This window comes from Pelecanus crispus, chromosome 7 (genome assembly GCF_030463565.1).
Source record: "Pelecanus crispus isolate bPelCri1 chromosome 7, bPelCri1.pri, whole genome shotgun sequence".
NCBI lineage: Eukaryota > Metazoa > Chordata > Aves > Pelecaniformes > Pelecanidae > Pelecanus > Pelecanus crispus.
In genome coordinates this window covers 9982767-10003683 of record NC_134649.1, presented here as the reverse complement: position 1 = coordinate 10003683, position 20917 = coordinate 9982767, and the positions used below count along the sequence as shown (strand labels likewise).

Genomic DNA, 20917 nt, shown 5'->3' with positions numbered 1-20917 from the left:
CAGCTCACCTCTGAAACCTGGTCTCAGAGCTGTATCTGACCTCCTTTCCAGAAAACCCCCACCTTCTGGGAACCTGGGACTTCTCCAGATGTCCCCAGGCTAGAGAAGCTCAGCTCTGTCACCTGCAGAGTCACAGGGGGAACCTTACCACCTCACACCCATCCCATTACGGTGCAGGGATGCTTGGCCAGACGCTGGGGGTTGTGGCCCCAGGACGGAAAGCATGGCCACAGCAGACACAATGCTGCCCTCCTCCCTCGGGGCTGGGGCTGTGGGTGACAGCCTGGCTCTGGGTCAGGAGCCAGCTTGGGGACATTTGCAGCAGGGCTGTCGGTACCACTGACCTTCCTGCCTGTCCAAGAAAGGAGCCCAATTTCCACTTGTTGGCAGCAATTGCAGAGTCAGGTTGGCTCTCTGGGAGAGGAACTCATTGCCCATGTACAGGACTAGCCTTTGCCCTGCACAAAGCTAGCAAAAAGCACTATGGATTTAACAGTTTCTAATAAGTATTCCTGCACCCAGAAAGCCTTGATGCTGTGGTCCTTCCTGACTGCAAAATGTCTTGCATCAAGGTCAAAACTAGTAATATACTGCCCCGATGCCTCCACCAGCTCTTGTCAATAGAGATTTTTTCCAGGCTTTTCAGAAGAGCATCCTTCCTTTTGGCACACCAAAACCCTTCCATGGGGCTGTGGCACCATGGGAAAGCCGCAGTGTGCCGCTACCACAGCTTAGCATCAAGGAGGCCTGCGCGAGAGGCAGAGAAAGGAGAATGGGATTGCTGATGGCCAGCATGGGGGTGGATGTCCTCTCTGTGGGTGCACCCCTCTCCTCAGACGTTGCGTTTCCAACACATAAGATATGGCAAGGTGGGGCATGGATGTTGCTTCTGCAGAGAAATTTCTCCACTGGATAAATGCTTTCTGTGTCCTCCTGCTGCTGCCAGGAGTAAAGCCAGGCTGTGTTCAGAGGAACCACATGAGTTATGTCTAAATCCAAGAGGGAAGGTGTCAGCTTGTGGTTGTCCTTTGAGGTCAAAAGAGAGTACAAAGCATCCTATAAATTGACATTAAATAAATATCTGCCTATTAGTTCAGCTCCAAGTTTCCACGAGAGCCTGAAGGGGAAATAGCTTTTCCTTGATAAACAATGAGCTACAGTTTTCCTGGCCAGGTCATCCCTCCTGGTGATAGTGGAATGTCTTAGGCTAAAAATTTAAATTGATTTGGATCAATTGGATGATCCTCCAAGTATCATTCTTTAAAGGGACTATTATTATTGCACACTGGAAGAGAGCCCGTTTCAGTGAACATGCCCCGTTAGCAGTGATTTATCTGTACTGCCACATTTTTTCATTAATCTTCATTTCAAATTCATTTGTCTCTCCTGCGTGGCCAAGAGGTTCACATTACCAATCTGCACCAGGTGCTTCCCAGGATGACATCAAATACCTACATGGCCCACACCAGCAAAATTACCCAGCAGACCTCAGGAGGAGCAACGGGGCAGCGACAGGAAAGCAGCAGCCTACGCTCATCCTGCTGTCACTGCACGAGGCCGGCAGCCTCATCAGGCTCTTCACTTTGAGGACCAAGCAAATATTTAACAAGTTCCCCTTGCACTGTACCAGAGTTCATTATCCGGTCTCCTGAGCTCCTTCAGTCAGTGATATCCTCTAATTGATGTGATTTGGCACTTGGCCATAGAGTTAAATTGATTTGTAGACCAGCGGGAGACGGCAGATGCCCTTTACACTTGAGAAAAGTGGCATGTGGCTTTGTTTACTGCCTGCTGCAAGGGGATGGCACAGCAAGAGATGCCTTTCAGGAGTGCAGGAAGGGGGTCTGCCTCCTCGGTGTCCTCTTACCGCAGCCCCTGCTAGGTGACAACGTGTGACTTCCACCAGCGAGCACCTGGGGATCATTCCGGCCATGAAGCTCACCCTCCCTCCCTAACCCCAGGGAAGCGGGGATGAGAGAAATGAGGTATTCCCTTCTCTGAAACCAGGGCAAGATGCACGAGGTATCTCCATGCTCTCTTTTGAGGGGTGCCCCAATGCAGACTCCCAGCTCAGGGCTGGCGTTGATCTTTGTTCTGGGGCACGGAGAGTTGCCTCTGCTTGGGGAAGGGCAGGAGGAGTAGGGACAACCTGCCTGCTCCGGGGCAAGGGGAGGGCGGCAGCTGTAGGTTGCAACCTGCTGGGGTTTATTTCCAGGACCTCATCAGTGCTGCAGCGTAAGGGTTGAACTCCAAAGCCTACACAGGTTTTCTTGAAAGTATTTTTAGATAAGTTTACTTGAAACCCTCCTTTTATAATTATGAAAAAACTATTAATACAGTAGAAGAGTTAAGAATCTCACTTTCCATTTCAATCATCTTAATTCTTATTCCAAGAATTTTAAGCTAGCGTTGAAATCCTTTTCTTATCGCACCACAGAGCCACATTCATCTTTAGGATATTTATTGATAATTAAAAATAATAAGATTCCAATCACTCATATAAAAATAATAAATCTGAATAAAGCAACATGACTGTTAGAGGCAGGGAGAGAGATCCTCCTCCTTGGATGTCCCCTTACTCCAGTCATCATGGATCCAACAGGGCTGGAAGGATTTTTCCTGAGCACTGGCCGAATCCCACGCGGAAGCCATTGCCCTGGCAGTAACCTAGGGCCAGAAAACAACAGACAGTTTGTTGTGTCAGGACAGCAGGATTTTACCAGGACTAAAAGTGAATAAAGGCATAATAAAGAGACCAAAAACGAGTGGAAATATTTCAGAAATGAAATGAGGGGTAAAAAAAAGAACACCTGGAAGAGTTCAAGTAGCTCAGGAATATAAAAAAAGAAAAAAGAAACAGAAAATGTTAAACACAGCAATATGCAAGTTCAGCACATATGATCAAAAAGCAAGCAAGATGTGCAATATTTCTGATTTTTAACCTAACCTGCAGCATCATCAAGCTAACTGGTAAGCTGATTCACTGCCTGGCCCAGCCTTGCAATTAATAAAGTAAATCTGGATTCTCTTTCTGCAGCATGAGGACTGCTCTTGGGACATCAGGATGCTTACAGCCAGCAAGATGATCATTAAACCCCCTCAAACAGCAGGGCCTACCCTTGCAGAATGTTTTGCTGGCTAAAGTCAATTAGTTTAGTTCCATGAGAAACTCAGCATCTGACTCAAAATATTCATTTATCCTCTGTTATATAAACAGGCATTGAAGGTTTGCTGACTGCTGCTGAAGTTACCGGCCTGTGACAACATCTCTAACTACAGGACGATTCAATATCTCCCTACTCCTGCGTGATGGGCGAGATGACATTAGGACGGGGATGCCGCAGCGCCTCTTGCTGCCACAGGCCAGCTGAGCTGCTCCAGAAACAGCATCCATTAGCAAAGCTGCAGATGAAGGAGGGGAGAGGCCACAGCCAGGGGCTTCTGGCTCATCTGGGAAGACTGTTCTGGGAAGAAACGGCTGAGGAGACCTACTGTAGCTCTCCACTACAACAGCTGATCAAAGAAAGGACACAAGTGGCATATGCTGTATTTTAAGGAGTGATTTTATAGTTAGAGATGGATTTTCCTACAATAATGGAATACATCATCTTCCCTGCATGTGATGAAAACCAGCTACCTCTGAGAAGCCAAGAGGGAGCTGAACAGAGCAGACCTTAATCCTAATCCCCACCCTTAGCACCGATCAGTGGAAGCCTCCGCCAAGGAAGAGGAGGATGGGTGGGCTCAGGCTGCAGGGCAGCCAAAGGTTTTGCAGCATGAGGACAGACCCTGCCAGCTCTAACCCGCAGTGCAACTCTCACGGCCAGGCTGAAATGAAGTTTTTCCACGGACAGCAGTGTCTATAAGTGCTTGCATAACAGCCTGCCCACAGACACCACCCCAGTATGTCTATCCTCATTTGTAAGCAATACTTGAGTAAGACACTTGCTTTAAGGCTCAGCTCAGTTTCCATTTGTCTCATTAGGCTTCACTGCCAGCTTTCCTTTGAGCGCCAGCTTATTATTTCAGTCCAGTTTGGTTATCCCCGCTGTCAACTACTATTTAGAGCAGTACCAAGGAGCAGCGCATTTAACAAAGCAAGGTCTGTGCTGCCAGCAGCATCGGCCTGAGCAGAGTGCCAAGGAGCTACAGAGAGATTTTTGCAGCCGGCTGCAGCACACCATCAGCAAACCTTCCCTTGCAATGCTCTCTCCCCGAGACGCACTTCTTGGGAAAAATATATTTCTCTCATTTTATGTGTTAGAGCTCTGAAATAGCTCCCACAAGGGGAGCGAGAACACAAAGTTGAAATAGGAGACTAGAAATTATGGGTTGGGCACTTGGCAAGAGCTAATGGCACTGCCTCGGGAGAGGATGCAATAGCACTAGCCCTGCCTCAAGGGTGCCTTAAGGCACTGGACCTGCCATACATCACTAAATAGGAGCAGATCCCAAACTGTCCCAGCAGACAGCCCCAGCAGCACCCGGCTCTCACAAACGGCGCAATGCCCTGCTCACTACAATCACAAACTGTTGCTAGTGTAAAATAGCACAGCAGACCGACTAACATGAGACTGTCCCACTGGGGCAACGGCGCCTTCATCCAGGTTAACAACAACGCCACCGTGCCATCTTTAAAGATTAAAGACATTCAGGATTTAAAGTACTTATTTAAGTAACATAGCTTGTTCTGGGCATGAAGAACAACGTGGGTCATGGTCTAGTCCCATTTGTCCCTCAGCTAGCCACCTTGTGCCAACAGGTCCCAAACTGCAAGGTGCTCGTTGCCTATAAGGATGTCAGCATGTAATGCTGACATGCATGTCAGATGTTTGTAATACCCAACTGCACCCTAATTTAGGGCTCCTGGCATAGTTACTGGAGGGAGACCTGCAACTCTGGAGGGCAGTGTGGTACTCTGGATTGCTGGAGGAGTGTCTCGCTGCACTGAATGTATAGGGAGCCCATGGAGAGAAGCATCAGATGCCGACACATTGCAGCATGAGTAGTTGCTGGGTTGTTGGGAGGCTGAAGGATGTCAGAGGTATTGGGGACTCCTCAGTTTCATCATCTACGGCTCTCTCCAGTACATCTCAATCTCCAGTTGTCTCAGCATCTTCCTCTGCAAAACTGGCAGCGCCTCACAGAAACATGATTTTCAAAGGTACTGTGTAGGCTGCCAGACAGGAGGCACTACCAAAGCTGCTTATAGAGCCATCACTGGGAGACTGGAATACATCCATATATATATATTTTTTTTTTTCCATCACAGAAAAGTTCTTGGGTTTTGTTAAAAAGCTTTCTGAAAAAATAAGACATTTTAGATTGTTTTGGCAAAAATCCTAAAAGTCCTGGTTGGATCAAGCAGGCACAGGTATGTGAACACATACTAGCATCACACCGTCATGTCCTTCAGGTTTCTACACAGGCATTAGTCACTCACATTTTCTCTGCCCTAAGTCACATTTGTGTTTTCTCATCACTTGAGCCATTTTGTTCTCTGTGCAGACTATCTCTGATCACATCAGCATGATGGAGTTGCTCAGAGCCAGGTGTGGCACTGGCTGGGTCTCCTCTGATGATGCACAATGTGCCACGAGATATTAAAAACTCAGCAGGCAACACAGCAAAGACATACGCAGGCTTGAATCAAAAGTTTCTCATGGCTGTTCTTGCCAAATATTTGCCACCCCAAAGCCATAAGGGGTTGACAAGATGAGAGGAGAGGAAAAAATAGATTTGTTTTACACTAGTCTTTTGATTAAAATGAAGTAGGAGTGGGATTTAGATCACAAAAACACCATGGTATATTTTAATTCATAAAATCCTTAGTTTATCAAGATGGAAATTAAAACCATGGCCCAGCATGAAACAGCTCTCAAGCACAGCCCTTTTCAGAGGGGAGCTGGTCAGCTGTTCTAGCAGGCTTCATGCTGCTTCCCACATACTTGATTTGCAACACACTTCATTGAATATGCCTATGTTACAAATGAAATATTATTTGCAAAATAACTTTTTTTAGCATTTTCCAAGCTCTGCTCCATGTGCAAACTTGGACTGTGGTGGCAACAATACATCACCTGCTTCTAGTCCCAGGATATTTTTGCCCATAAAGGCAAACCTACCTCCACTGTCCCCTTAGCACTCACACACAGGCATAGCAAGATCATTAAGTACCTAGCAAAGCAAATAATGGAGTCCAGAAAGCATTTATTTCAGGGAAATTTCTATCCACCTGCTTTTGTCTCCTGACAGGTAGGATGGAAACAACTGTGTTTGCCTGGCAGGCATGTACAGACTAGCCCATCTCCCTGCCAGGCACTTCCACTACTGGGATCAGTCTGGAAACATCCTTGGTGCAGTGTAAGAGCAGTTGTTTGGCCATTACCTGTCAAAATTATTTCATCTCCATCCTGCAGGAATTTACGAGACTGTCCACTGCCAAGAGGGATTTCTTTTGTTCCGTTCCAGGACAGCTCCAGCATGGAGCCAAAGCTCTCTGGCTCCTGCAGCAAGAGTTCATAAACAAATAAACAACTTTTTAGTATCTGTCCTGCTGTTAAGTTACTTGCTGCTGGAAGTAGGCACACAAGTACGTTAGCACTATAGAACAGAGTTTTGCTGTTGATTTAATTCATTGATATATTGGCTTGTTTTCCTGCCTTTGCATTTTAATTGCTTGCTCACTATAAGCTGTCATGCTTACAGCCATTATCTGGTGTGTTTAACAGTGCTAAACCCTGTAAAAGTAGTTTGGGTCTGCTACAGCAAGAACGGAAACAAATCAAGGGCACTTCTACAAATCCAGTGCTTTTATGTAGTCACGTTTTGGATTTTTATTTACATTTTGTTCTTCAGAAGAGCAAAGCTGGCAAATGTTTGTAAGTCTTTAATGTCAATCTGTAGTACAATAGTTTGAAGAAAGCAAACTTTGGTATCTCAACTTGGAAACAACTTACCTGAGGCTGTCTTTCAGACAGCACGAATAGGATTTCTATTTGATGTTTCAGAAAGTGCAAGTTATCCATATATTGCAGCAACAGTCCATATGACAGTTCAAGGGGAACAATAGCTTGTGAAGTTAGCTCCAAATAGGTAGTATTAGAGAAACTAAAAGTTATACCCATGCACCTTTTACATTCTTCTCAGAACTAAAAAAGCTGCATCTCATAAAGTATAAACGGGCCACATGGATGCTTGCGCATAGAAATGAATTTGCATCTGTGGTAAAACAGTTCTTAGGGGAAGGAGTACAGAAGATATTAAAAACCAAAAACCAGTAACAACAAGAAACCCACCACTTCTTAGTGTGATTTTGGGGTTGCCAAAGCATCAGCCCAAAGTGCCTAGGCAAGAACTGCAGATGCTTTCATGGCTGCTCAAATCAAACAGGGCTTAGACTCAAAGCCCTGCTCAGCTGGTTTTGGACTGCTGACCAGTTCTCAGTGACTGGCGTTATTTAAACACTTACGGGTCCACTGATTGTGCCGGAGGCCAGGAGATCTCCAGGTCTGAGGTTGCACCCGTTGATCGAATGATGAGCCAGCTGCTGTTTCATGGTCCAATACATGTGCTGGAGGAAGGAGGAAGAGGAGGCTAAAGCAATGAAGGACAAACCTCTCTGGCGTGCCATTAGGCTATGCAGAACGTATTGCTTTCTCGGGATGATGCTGGTAAGACTGTCCCTAAAGAAAAGTTTCCTTATTTAATCAGGAACCTTCAGCAGCCTGAAAGCAACCTTCACAGTTACTTAGTGTGGTATTCTCCGTAGTTACTGTGGCCTGGCTGATTGCTTTCTAAATGATGACAAGGAGCTGCTATGTGCATATAAAACATACTTTAACATGCAATTTAGTCCCTTAAAATTCCTCTTCTTTCCGCTGGATGTCATTTCTCCTCTTCTTCCTCTTTAAGGCCAGCACTGCTGACCCAGGATCCATGATTGAGTCTGGTATTTTAACGGCTTTATAGAAAAATCTCCTTATTACTGATTTGCTGACTACTGATTTACTGATTAAGGTAATTACTATGCAAAGAACCAAATGTGAATATAAAATTCATTGAGAAATCCTGCAGCTGGTACATGTACCTCCTGGCTTCAATCAGCCTGTAGAGGCAGAGCCACCATGCTGCCCGCAGAAGAGCTGGGGCAGACCCAGGCTCGGAGCGGTGTTGCAGCAGCAAGTCTGCATCTAAATTACCAGCTGCGACTGCAAAGCTGTATTGCACCTCGGCATGGCAAGAAGCAATTCCCTTTGCCTGCGAGTCCTCCGCTCTCACTGCTCCCTGCCAAAGGAACACCCAACTTATGATGCTATGAGCACCCTAAACTGAGCAGTGGAAAGAGCTGCCCCCTTCTTCAGTGCTTGAGCATTCGGGTGTTTCCATCTCAGTAGGAGTGAACTATCACCACCCTCCACACTTTTCCCTCTGTCCCCTACACCCACACCCACCAGATCTGCTCTTCAGCTAATGCAAAAATCAGTGTTTGAAACTGCCTAAGGCTGAAGCTCATGGCATCAGCAAGATTTCAAGCAAATAAAAGATACTGGAGTCTTACCTTGAAATTGGTTCTGCATATAGTAGTTGGCATGCTCATTCCTTCTCCTGCAGAAAATAAAAAATAAGAAACAGGGAAGCAATTTGTTTGTGTTGGATGAATGATGTTGGAGTCTTTTGATTTTACAGATGGATGGAGACTTCTTTTATCATTGTAATCCCTAGCAAGAAACAAGTAATAACATTTTCTATTGATATGAAGGCCAGAATTTCATAGAAAACAAGCATGTGGATGGCACTGGGGTAGCATCAAGCTGCTCATTTCCTGCTCTCTGCTGTACTACAGGAGCAACACCTGGACCTACCGGTCAGCATGGCCGTGAGCTGGGGGTCTGAGCTGGGTTAACATCTGAATTCCACATACCTCTGCTCTTCCCATGCCCTGCCTACCCCTGCCGATGCAGGCAGACCCCACAGGGACCCTCCTCACGGTAAGCTGATCATCTGGGAGGTATTCCCTCCTTGACACATTGCTGCACAGCCAACGGGGAGCACGAAGAGCTTTGCCTCTTTCTCTGACAGAGGCAATCTGAGCACAGATGGAAGAGGAGGACTGCAGAGCCAAGAGCAAATTGTCTGAAATAGGTGGTGGTTCTGCATCCCTTAATTGGCAATTTCAGCTTTATAACCCACTCAGCATTGCTGTACCTTTAATAGCAACAAAGAGCTTGATGTCGAAAGTGTAGGGCTCTTTGTCCTGAAGGTAGGGCAGCGGCTTGGGATCCTAAAAACGTATAAAAGGCATCACAGTCTAAACAAACAAAAAGGAAAAATTCCACGAGCCATCCCAGTGACCTTCTGTTTAACCAGCATGTGCTGCACTCCCCATTTACTTCACCATTGTTACTGCTCAGATTACTGCTTTGCTTGCTCTCATGCACACACTTTTAAAGATCTTTCTGAACAGATGTGATATCCGTATAATCCGATTCCTTTTTCTGCACATGGGCTCCAAAAGCCCTCTCCATCCTTACGGCGTGGATGTTAATCCAAAATAAATACAGTGCTAGCACACCTTTGCTCTGTGCCTGCACAGAGAAGGTGGTGAGTTCTGTGCAAGACTCTTTATTATCTATTTCAATTTTAACTAAACGTCTACACAATGCAGAAACGCTTGAACAAAGTGTTTTGGCTTGAGTCCACTCCCCCTCCTCTGCTTGCTGGATGCTAAATGCTACCAAATGCTAACAAGCAGCGCTCTGATCAGTTTAGTTTCCAGGTGTTTTAAAGGAGATGATTTTTCTGCCCTGCTCAAGCAGGCAGGATGACAGCCCAGGGTACCATGTGCCAGCGCCAGCGCCATAACGAGCATTTGAACTCAGAGGGCCCAGGATGCCTTCATATGCTTGGAAGCAGGATCACACCTGTAAAGTCTATGAAGAAAGTGCTTGGCATTGATACAGCTCAGTGATTCCTACTGATGGGACCTACCCGTTCTGCTGACATTTTTCTAGCACTGCTTTTCCTTTATATCAACCCTTTCTCTTGCTAACCTGGACAGGGTTTGGCAACACAAATGGCATGAGAGCTTCCATGGTAACAACCCAGGGAGAGATGGTTGTGCCAAAGCTCTTGCTCAGGAACGGTCCCAGAGGAACGTATTCCCATTTCTGGATGTCACGGGCTAGGAAGAGAAAATTGAAAGCAATGCTGTTAAACATATCCTAGGAGTTGTGCAGCCATCACACCTGTGAAAGAGTAACAGCGATTGCAAATGTTATCAGCACCCTTTTCTAGCCATTGTGCCCAAATCCTGATTTAAATCCATCCCTTTCAGACCCTCAAACCAATTTTCTTAGACCAGCTAGATTAGGAAGAAAAGTCAGCAATAATTAAACCAAGTCAGGCCATCCCCATATAACGAGTATTTTTATCCCCAGTTTAGTTAATGCTTTTTCACACAGCTAATGGCCCATGCCAGTCATAAGGCCAATTGCAACCACTTAAATCTATGCAAAGACTGAGGGATTTGTGATTGCCAAATTGTTTCTCTGCTCCTGACACTGAAATCAATCCTCTGTTGGAATCACCATCCTTAGGGCTACTCCATCCCTGCCCAGAAGAAACTAGACTGATATTAGCTCTTTCATAAGTAAATAAATCTTCATTAGGCAGCAATTTCTTGTTCTACCGATTGATCGAAGATGGATTGAGACAGAGCCTGAGAAATACAGACAGCATTTCATTTTCATCCCTTTCAACTGTACCCAGTGGTTTCAATTATCACTAGTCTACTATTAAAATATATAATTTATCTCTATCTAAGGTTTCCCGTGACGCTGTAACCCCCTCTCCAGGCAGACTCCTGCAGCACCGATTACCGCTCCAGTCATTCATAAGGACCATCCCAAAGATGTGCTCCTGGGCTCTGCTGATAGGAATTGGCTCCCCATACTTGTTTCCAGGACCCACAAAGAATGCCTGCAATTGAAAAGCAAAATGTTGATTAAGGAAGTTTTTGAAGCTAAAAATCTTTACTGCACAGAGGGTTACACTCACAAGCAACAGGGACCTGACAGGATGGGATTTTCCATCATTTCCCGTACACAATTAGACAAAACTCATGGCCTAGTCCATCCTTCTTCCCCTCCATGAAGCTGGCAGGCTTGCAATACTTAAGAGCACTGTGTTGCTAAGAGACAGTCACTAAACAAAGGCATGACGTTGTCAAAATGCAGGAGCAAAAATGGTCCTTCCTAATTACAGTCCGGATGCAGGACAGGTTTGCCCACTGAAGTGATTCTGTTTGCTGCAGACAGTGAACAGGAAAGACTTTAAAGTCATCCGAGGGGATGCTGAACGTGGCTGCAGCCTGTCATGACAGTGGGGAAGAGGAGGCATGGGGAGAAATGCGCCCACTAAGTAAAACAGGTCATGAGCTGGGTGCCTGCGCTTGGTCCCTTAGAAAATGTACAGCATGAGCATGTGCCAGAGAATTCCACAGGGAATCTCAGTTGTCTCTTTCTGCCAACAATTTGGAAGTTTTTTCTTCCAAAGCCTTCATTGATCTAAATCTGCTCTCACAGCAGCCTGCGGTGAAACTCAGGCCACAAAGCAGAGGTATGGCAGCACTTTGTGTACCCAACTTTACGGGACTGCCTCCCATTTTATAGCATTGATCTGCAAAGCATACAGCATTAAAGGCTTTCAGTTCATTTTTAGTACCATTTCCCTTAATATTAGACTTCTTCCACTTTTTTTTTTTTTTTTTAAGGGGAGAGATGGGGAATAAATCATATAAAAATTATATAAATCTTATAAATCATAATGAACAAGCCTATAAAACTCTCCCTTCTGGACCACATTAAGCCACAAGAAGACACACCTTCCAAGGATGTTTTGTTACAACACCCACAGCACACTTTTCATCTTTCCAGCCAGAAGGATGAGGCGTTTGAATTGCACTCCCAAGAACGCACGGCTTCCTCCGCTCTAGACTCAAGGTGCAGACAGCCTGTACTTCCAAAATCCCCAGTGTCCATTAAAAGATCCTGGCTGCAGTGCAGAGGTAACTGCTAACCAGATAACAGGCTGTGGTGTCTCATAAAAAGAATTATACCTGCCTGCTTCCAGACTGCTGCACTAGTGCTCAGATTTGGCCAGATGAGCTGTTTCCAGCCTGAAAGCTGTGTTAGCAAACCACTCAATGAGCTAATGCACCCTGCAGCTCGTCAGAAGGGAAGGTTTCCTCCGTAGAAATCTTTATTGCCTGCTGCACAGACTGCTCAGAGGGAAACACAGGAATGGACCTTATGAGACATTCGTTTTAGAAGCAGCTAAACCTACCTTTTCTTCCCTGTTTCTATTTTAATGTTTTTCAAGTGGTAGGGGGAAAAAAGCCCATCTTACCATTTCTAACTCGATATCCAGACGCTTACAAGCACCGAACACTGGAGGTTTATCTGTGGGTAGAAGAAAGAGTATTTTACGAGAGGGAGGCATGTAGGGAAATAAAAGTAACAGCCAGAAGAAAAAGAGCAGCTGATGCTGCCCGGCTTGCAAACACACGATGGACTTAACTCAAGGCTTTCTCTTGCCCTGACCCTGGGCTGTGCTTTAGACAAGGCATCCCAGACTCTTCCTCTCCACTACTCTATGACGTGGAGGAAAAATAAAAAAATAAAAAAAATAAGAAGCCACATTAAAAGCCTACCATGGACTCACCATTGTCAGGTCTCATTTGCCCCACAGGTCTGCGGATGGGTGTCCCAGACACCATGACGGACGATGCCCGGCCGTGGTAACCGACAGGTAAGTGCAGCCTTGCGAGAGAGCATCACAGAGCGCGGGTTAGCTGTGTAACCATCGCCAGCCAGAGCAGCTTTCTGGGGTGGAAGCCCCACGGGGGTGCGAGGTAGGAGGAGAGAGCTCTGCATAGATGGGCACGGACATTTGCACCTTACTTGCTCCGATATAAAGAAGTGAGCAAGCTATAATCCAAAGCCATGTAGCAGTCTTAATGCACTTCTGTGCCACTGCTCCACTTAATTCCTTGGAGCTCAAACCCTGCTTTCTTGCCACTCAGCAAAAAACAATTTCTTAGGTAAATCTGTCTTTGAACCAGCGGGCTGCATCATAGTTGGTGCAGCTGCTGCAACAAAATGCAGTGCAGCCTTAGCTAAGGCTAGAGAAATGGGGTTTTCAGTTCTGGTATTGAACTTTTGACAGTACAGATTCTCACTGGCTATGAACTGAAATCAGTACTTTCCTGAAAGACTACTCAGATCTTTAAAAAATTATATATATGTACAGATAGGCATGCAAAATAATGCTGCACCCGAGAAAAGCCTGAACTACCCACCAGTTAGGCATCAAAGCGTTCTCCTTCCCCCTGAACATGATCCCAACGTTTGTGGCATGTTGGCGTGAAGAATAGAAGTCAGTGTAATCTCCTGCATGAAAAGAAACCCATAAAACAGGGATCAATGGTAGGAAAGTCCCTCATATGCTGGGGCTAAAGCACATCGTACACTGCTGGCAATGAAAGGAGCAGAAAAGGAGAGACAGGGAGAGTGCCAAGCGGAGGCATGTAGCAACATTTAATATTATTAGCACGGGGATGTAATTAATAGCATAAAGGTGGTGATTAACAGTTCATCCATAAATTATGCATACAAAACTGGCCTTTTTTTTTTTTGAGCCTCCAGTAGAGAAGCGAGGTGGGGGAAAGCGCAAGGACACAAAGCAGCCGGCAGCTTTCCAGAGGCGAGCCAAGTCCCGCTGCTCTTTCTGCCTCGCCGGTGGTACCCAGGTGGAGGAATCGGCTCATACGCAGGACATCTGCTGCCCTCTGCTGCCATCCCTGGCAAACAGCTCCCCACCCTTCAGATTAATGGGAAACCGGCGGGGCTGGGGGAAAAACTCAACTTGGGAGGGGGCATTTACATTACGTTAAGTTGTTTTGCAACTTCAGCAAGTTATCTTGCGGCCCCAGCAGAGGATGCAGCCAGTGCTTGCTCTCAGGACAAGCACGAATCAAGCACAGGACAGAGCTGAAGGCAACTGTAGTGGAAACCTAAATACGTTGCAGCTGCGCGATACAGCCAACGTCATGCTGCCCGGGCAGCGCTCTCACTCACGGCACTCACGAGTGGTAGGAGCCAGCAAGTTTTTGACAAGACATATTCAACCTGAAACTATTTGCAGGAAGGTATTGCATCTATGGAAACTCATCACGGTTCCTCTGGGCCAGGCTAGACTTTGTCCCAAACCAGGGCTGCGCGCCCCACGGGAGCCAAAAGCCCAGCGGGAACAGGATTTGGCCGGGAAACGGGCAAGTTCACATCCCTGCTCCCGTGAAGGTCGCATCCCTCAAGCGATTTTGATCAAATTGTTTTGGGTCTAAATATAAATTTGTTAAAAACAAGAAAATGTTTATAGATCTATATGGATACACTTACTCCAAAGCAGTCCATGGCCTCGTGGGAGCAGAGGTAAGATTTGGGATGCAGAATAATTTTCTGGGAGTGGAGACTCATGCTTGTTTATGAGGCTATGCCGGAGTATCTGCCTTGCAAAACTTTGGAAGATCTGAATTATTTTCTGATGGCAAAAGGGGAAAATGCTGGAAACTGGGCAAGTGTTTCTTCCCTGGCTCTATGCACAAAGGCCTCTGGTGATGCCAGTCTGATGACAAGAGTTATACGGCACCAGACAACCCTCAGTTAGTGAAAAAAGCATCCAGGAATTTTCTGGCTGCTATTGAGCTTCCCCAGGCTTTTATTCTTGTGCCACAGACAGCACCTACCTTTCATTATGTACAATAATCTACTTCTGGCTCCTGCAAAACCCATTCCCTGTCACAGCTATGATCTGTCTAAGCAAGCTGGAACGAAAGCAGCGTCTCTGGGCGGGAGCAACGGGCAGCGCTGAGCAGCCCGCAGCTGCGGGGCACTCACCGATGTGGGCTGGCAGGTGCATCGTCGCAGAAGCTTGAGGTACAAACGCTCTGAAATGAAAAACAATGACTTCAGCTCTCAGAAAGCTTGCAGCCCTCACCCAGAAGTGATTTATAAGCATGTAAAAGGCTGTCTCTTTCTCCTAGTTCCTTCCTTAATTTATTTCGCAAAGCCTTGCAGCAAAAAAAACCTTGCAGAAGAACTAAGACAACTGCACAAGCTGCTGTTACTGGGATGGCTACGACCGAACCGAGCACCCCTCAGGGTGCGGGTGGGAAGGGAGGCCCGCGTGGGGCGGGCCAGCTGGCGTCCCGAGGGGCACAGAGAAACACCCCACGGCCATGCAACACAGCGGAGCCGGTCACCGCTGCCTCTGCTGCATGGAAAGGATGATTTTATAGGATGTGGCTCTCGGGGTGCCCGATTTGAACTGCTGGGCCTGCTCGGGGAAGGCGCCCGTGTCAAGCAGCGGTTCAACCCCTCCGCTGCACGCGTGTGCCTAAATCACCCCAGCGAGCCAGGGAGGAACGGCTCCTGCTTGCCGCTGGGGCAGGCGCTCGCGGCGTTTAAAGCATCGCTCCAGACAAGCAAGACGACATGTGATTAATGGACACACACGTTTTCCGTCAGCGCAGCGTGGAGCAGAGCACCGTCCTCCCCTCCCACTCCTAACCCAGCGCGCTGCCCTGTGGCTGAAGCCAATTTGCGACAAGAGATTCGGCTTTAGCGCAGTCGGGCGGTTTCCGAGGAGCAATTGGAGGGGTCTCCCAGAAGCCACGCCAGGCAGAAGAGGCAGGGCAGTGCTGGGGGAGGTGGGAGGGGTGGAGCGGGCCCCTTGCAGCCCTGTCTTCGTCGAAGGCCGTGGAGGAGGGGGTGTGCTCAGCGCGCCAGGCTGGCCCCGCGCGGCGCGGGCAGCCCAGCTCAGCCCTCCGGAGGGGCGGCAGTGTCCCCAGCCAGAGGGTGACACCCTGGTTCTGTGGGCAGTTAAAGGATTAATCAGAGACATAATTAAGAGAGGGAAGCTCTCAGTATGCTCAAACCCCAGTTAATTCCCATGTAGGCGGCAGGTAGCCACGTTCAGACCTTCAGCTTTGGTGCCTTGGATCACTGAGGGATCTGGGTGATACAGGGCACCGCTGAAAGGTGACCGCACCCCGCAGCGACTCTCCGCACCCTCACCTCCTCCGCAGCTCCGCGTTGTCCCTCAGGGCCGGCTCGCCGGCCGACAGCAGCTTCTGGAGGAAAGCCCTCGCCTCCGTCCACGCCGCCCGGCCCAGCCCCATGAAGGCGTTCAGGGTAGGCTGACAGGCGACACAGAGAGGTGGGGTGGCAGATAAAAGACCGTGTTTTGCTTAACCTTCGCATGCACGGAAGATGTCCTGCACTTTCAGCCCCGGGGCTGAATGCCTGCGGGCCGGGGTTACAGGGCGGCGGCTGCCCAGATCTCCCATCCTCCCTGCTCATAACTGCCTGCACTCCCGCCCTCCCACAAGTCCTCCGAAGCAGGATGCATGTTTGTATGATGCTTGTCCTAACACACTATTCCAGACCTTAGCAGCTTTGGTATCTCAACTAGCTGCAACCAGAGGTCATCTGTATTTACCTTTACCCTTAACGCAATCTTCCCGTCATGAAAATCCCATCCAATTCCTTGCCATGAAATGTTGAAGGCACAAGCAGGATTGAAGTAACATTTAGGCTTTGTGTCAGACCCCTGCATTGCCAAAGTCTGATGAAACTTTCAGTGAAAATGTCCTTTGGACCCCCGATGTCTCTGCTCTCCTTGCTATCGCAGGTGTGATGAGTTTTCCCGCCTGACGACACATTTGCAGTTCATGTTCGTTATCTCCCCCCAAGTTGCTAAAATCCCTTATGGAATATTTCTAAAATGTGCGTGGGAATTAGAACAACAGGCTCTGATAAATACCTGGTCAAAGACATGCTGATGTTTGGCAAGAGCTGGTCCATTGAACAGATGTTTAATGACGCTGAGATCCAAAATCTGGTCTCCAATCGCAACCCCGAGCCTGTGCCTAGGCTGCAAAGCAGTGAGAGGAGGAGGGGAGGAGAAGAAGAGTTTATGCTTGTACTCACAAATCCTCCAAAGTGGGCATGGGGGAAGACAGTGCCCACAGAGAGTTTAATCCATCAGGGATCACAGTAATTGCCCATTAAAAGCTGGTAGATGCGATTGCTGCTGAAAAATGTTAAGACCTAGAGGCAGAGCATCATTGCAGACTCCCTGCAGCCCTTGAGGGGTAGGAGAGAGCCTTCTCCTCATCCCCATCTTTTGGAGGAAGGCTAGGACAAGCAGAGGCTTCTTTCCCTGCTCCCTTTCCCCCAGAAGCGTTTGCCTACCCCTCATTAATGACAAGCATTGCAGAATAAGCCCATACATCTGAAATACGCTGTGAAGTAGGAAAATGCTATTCCTCCTTCTACAGGTGGGGAACTGAACACAGACACAGACATGCTATGGGCAGGATTGATCTCATCCCTGTAACCATGTAACAGGAGAGGGAAATAGGCATTTCTGCACCACAGCTCCTCCCCAGAAGACGAAGGGTGCTCTGGACTCCACTGACAATACCGGGAACACAGCGCATCTTGCTCAGACACGTTATGTCCGTACCACGTCGAATGAGGCTGCCCTACGTAACCCACCCTCACGCCATGCAAGGAGCCCACCACCTGCACGCAAACCCTACTCCAGATCCTCGCCTCAGGGACAGCCTCCCACGTGTACAGTAGATTGCGGCTGCATTCGCCGCACAGATGCAACCTAAGACACAAAGACCCTGTTCATCCACTGCAGCTCTCGCAGGGCCGGCGCCAAGTGCGTGTGGAGCCAGCGGCGACGGCGGGGGAGCAGCACGGACGATCCCGCTGCAGCTCTGCCGCAGCTGTATGGGGGGTTAAAAGAATGCTGCAGCGTTCAAAGACAAATTTCAATTATTTGTGTCTCTAGGCAAATAAAGACAAACTAGTTACAGTCGTTATGAAAACTAGCTTACCGAAAGGGAATAACCATCTATGAAAATCCATGCTATTAAACCTATTTTTTAACCTTTAATTTCTAAACAAGATTCCAAATGTCATAATAAGTATTTATTCAGCAAACATTCCTGCAGAAAAAACTAAAGGTCATGTCAGGTTAATTTGTAACTGGGATAGTCAGGAATTACATCAACTGCTTTAGCTTGAAATCATTAAAACATTGGGCTACTTTTAGAACATTATTTTCCTAAATAATTTCCGTAAGTCTTTGCCTGTCTTTTCACAGGGTTTGAGTGAAGATGTTTTCTTCAGAGAACAGATACTGAAGAAGGCAGAAAAATAATCCAGACTTGCTAGATAACAACACACACATCTAGGGAGAGATTAAACGAACCATCTCAGTTTTATCTTTGGAAAATACCACATCAGAAAACATAATCTTCCAGTTTAAATTCTTTTTTTTTTTTTTTCTTTTAAACCTGCATGGATAAGCCGAGACAGCAGAAACCAGGAGATTATCATGAAGTTTCTGTGAGCAATGATAAACAAATCCTCCACTTTTTCCTTCCAAGATGCGACTCTTGGCTCGTCTCCTTTTCTCCAGGAGAACACATCTCCAGGGCTCCATCCCATCAGGCACTCGGAGGTGTGAGGTTCCACCTAACAGGGCTCAGTTCTCACAAAAATGGGAATTGGGAGCTACCTTCTTGGAAGTAATGTTGAAGTGTGTTTTCTTACATGATCATAAAATATAAGGTCCAAAGCTGGCTCAATCCATAGCCTTTGGGCAGTGCTTTAAACGTAACACACTTTTTTACACGTTTAATGCTTCATTGCATAAATGTATGCCCAATAAAACACAACAGGTCAGCTGCAAAACCGGAAATGAAACACACATTTTGTGCCCTAGTTTAGTGCTTTTGCAACCACCAAACTAACTCACCAAGAGCACGCTCTTAACAGACCAGAAGACAACACTCGCTTGCAAATACGGTGTTTTCAATTCAGACTTCCCTTATGTCAGCTCACATTGTGCAAGAGGGAGTGGCTTCTACAGAATTAACAATAGATTAAAAGAAATATTTAACATGGCTGCTTAACAGTGACAGTGTGATTACACTCAGTCACAAGGAAAATGAGGGATTGAGTAAAAAAAAAAAAAAATCGGTGCAAACTGTGCCATGCCTCTACTTAGAGAAAGGATCAAATGCAGATTTAATGATTTCACAAAAACAGTCAAAACCACACAAACCTCCTGTATGTATTAGCCAAAATACTTCTCATAAGTATTAACACTTTTTATTTCTTTTGTGCAATTTTAAAGACACTGTCATCAAAATGACCACATTAAGAAAAAAGGCAATGCAGCAACTACAGTTTTACTGTCAAGTCAGGAAGCCTGTGCAAGTGTCTCAGGCTGGGAAGTTTTCCTCTATCCCAGGTTGCCAGGAATTTCTGTTCTTATTCATAGCCTCGGAACAATTACAACACCCCAAGGACAAAGTTTGCTGTTACTCACCTCCTCCTTAGTGGAGAAAACCCCATAGGGGAGATTTTGGAGAGGAAAATCTGAGTCCTTGTCTACCTGGATGAAAGACATGCTAAACACCGAGCTCCTGGGCTGCTACGCGCCTTCCTAGGAGGAAGATCCTCTCCAGATGTTGCAACCCAGAGCACAGAAGCACCAAATCCCACCCTCCGTCCTCAGCCCCAAACCAATCGCTGATCCGTCTCCATCCCACCCCTCTGCCTGCTCCCTCTGGCAGCAGTTAATTAGTGCCAGAGGTTTGCGCGAGTCAGCAGCTGTTAACTGTTCTGGCGAGGTAGGGAGCAGTGGAGAAGCAGGCTCTTCCTGTTGGATAAACCCTCCCGCGAAACAGAGACCTTCTTCCAGCAGGTACATCGCCGCCGGTGGGGATCCGAGCAGACAGCTGGAAGACCAGCGGTAACTCCGCTCCTTTACCTTCCGAGGGGTCACTGACGTGCCAGAGCGATGGTGCGATGTTATGCCCACACTGAGCAGTTCTTCTACCAGGAGCTCAGCAACCCTTGGGAAGTTGCACAACTCACGCCTGCAACTACACTTTGTGTGCTTTTTCGTTTTGTAATTCTGCACCCGACGGAGTCGTTCCATTTTCTCCAGATAGTTCCAGCAGCTTAAAAACAGAGATACATGTGCAACCAACCACAAAGAGCAGGGAGACTGGTCTTTCTGCTCCCAGCCCCAGCTTTCTCCCCCCTGCAGGAGAAAATTCACCCACATTCAAGAAAAGTAGAAACCAGTGAGGGAATATCCTCAAAATTAGAAGTGGATAGCAAAGACCAGCCCTTTTCAATAAAAATGGTTAGATGCCTGTGACTGCCAAGCCAAAGAACTGGTTTCCTGCTTGACGTTTTCTTTTTTTTTGGCAGAGAAGACTCATTAGAAGAAATGCAGCAAGCTGTACAGCCAGATACTCAGTGTAAGATGACACACCACCACTGATGACAGCCCATCTGTGACAGCTCTTCACTAGTGAAGACGCAAGCTCACATGGTGCTGTTTGAAAGGGGTTCTTAAGTAATACAATGCCTAGCACAAACTTCTGTAAAATTTCTTGTAAAATTCCTGTTCCTAAGGCACAACTCCATTCCACTGACTGTTGGAAATGGTTTTAACGCAGCAAAGAGGTTTCATGCCAAAGTTAGAGGACGCGGGTGTATAACCTGCTTATTCCAAAAACAAAACACAAACATCTTGAAAGCATGTTTCCAATACGCACTGTGCATCTCGAGAAGACAGATTTACCCAAGTGTTATGTAGTGCTGTGAATGTGCTGGTATTAATTAAAATGTTCATCTGCTGATCTCAAGCTGATGACACAAAATATAAAGCTTCACTAGTTAACCAGCTTTGAGAAGCAGATCAACCACCATGATAACACAGAGCCAATGCCAAAGCAACAAAGATGACATGCAATTCT

General features: G+C 46.9%; 1 protein-coding gene across 1 annotated transcript; it reads right to left on the bottom strand.

Moving 5' to 3' along the window:
- Positions 1 to 2587: 2587 nt before the first annotated feature.
- FAH (fumarylacetoacetate hydrolase) lies at positions 2588 to 19554 on the bottom strand. The gene is made up of 14 exons (XM_075714475.1): positions 19474 to 19554; positions 16885 to 16995; positions 16137 to 16258; positions 14958 to 15007; positions 13361 to 13451; positions 12724 to 12821; positions 12409 to 12461; positions 10881 to 10980; positions 10053 to 10183; positions 9208 to 9283; positions 8561 to 8607; positions 7472 to 7573; positions 6389 to 6506; positions 2588 to 2667 (listed from the first exon to the last, which is right to left on the bottom strand). The coding sequence occupies exons 1-14, from the start codon at positions 19552 to 19554 to the stop codon at positions 2588 to 2590; spliced, it is 1260 nt and encodes a 419-aa protein (XP_075570590.1).
- Positions 19555 to 20917: the final 1363 nt, after the last annotated feature.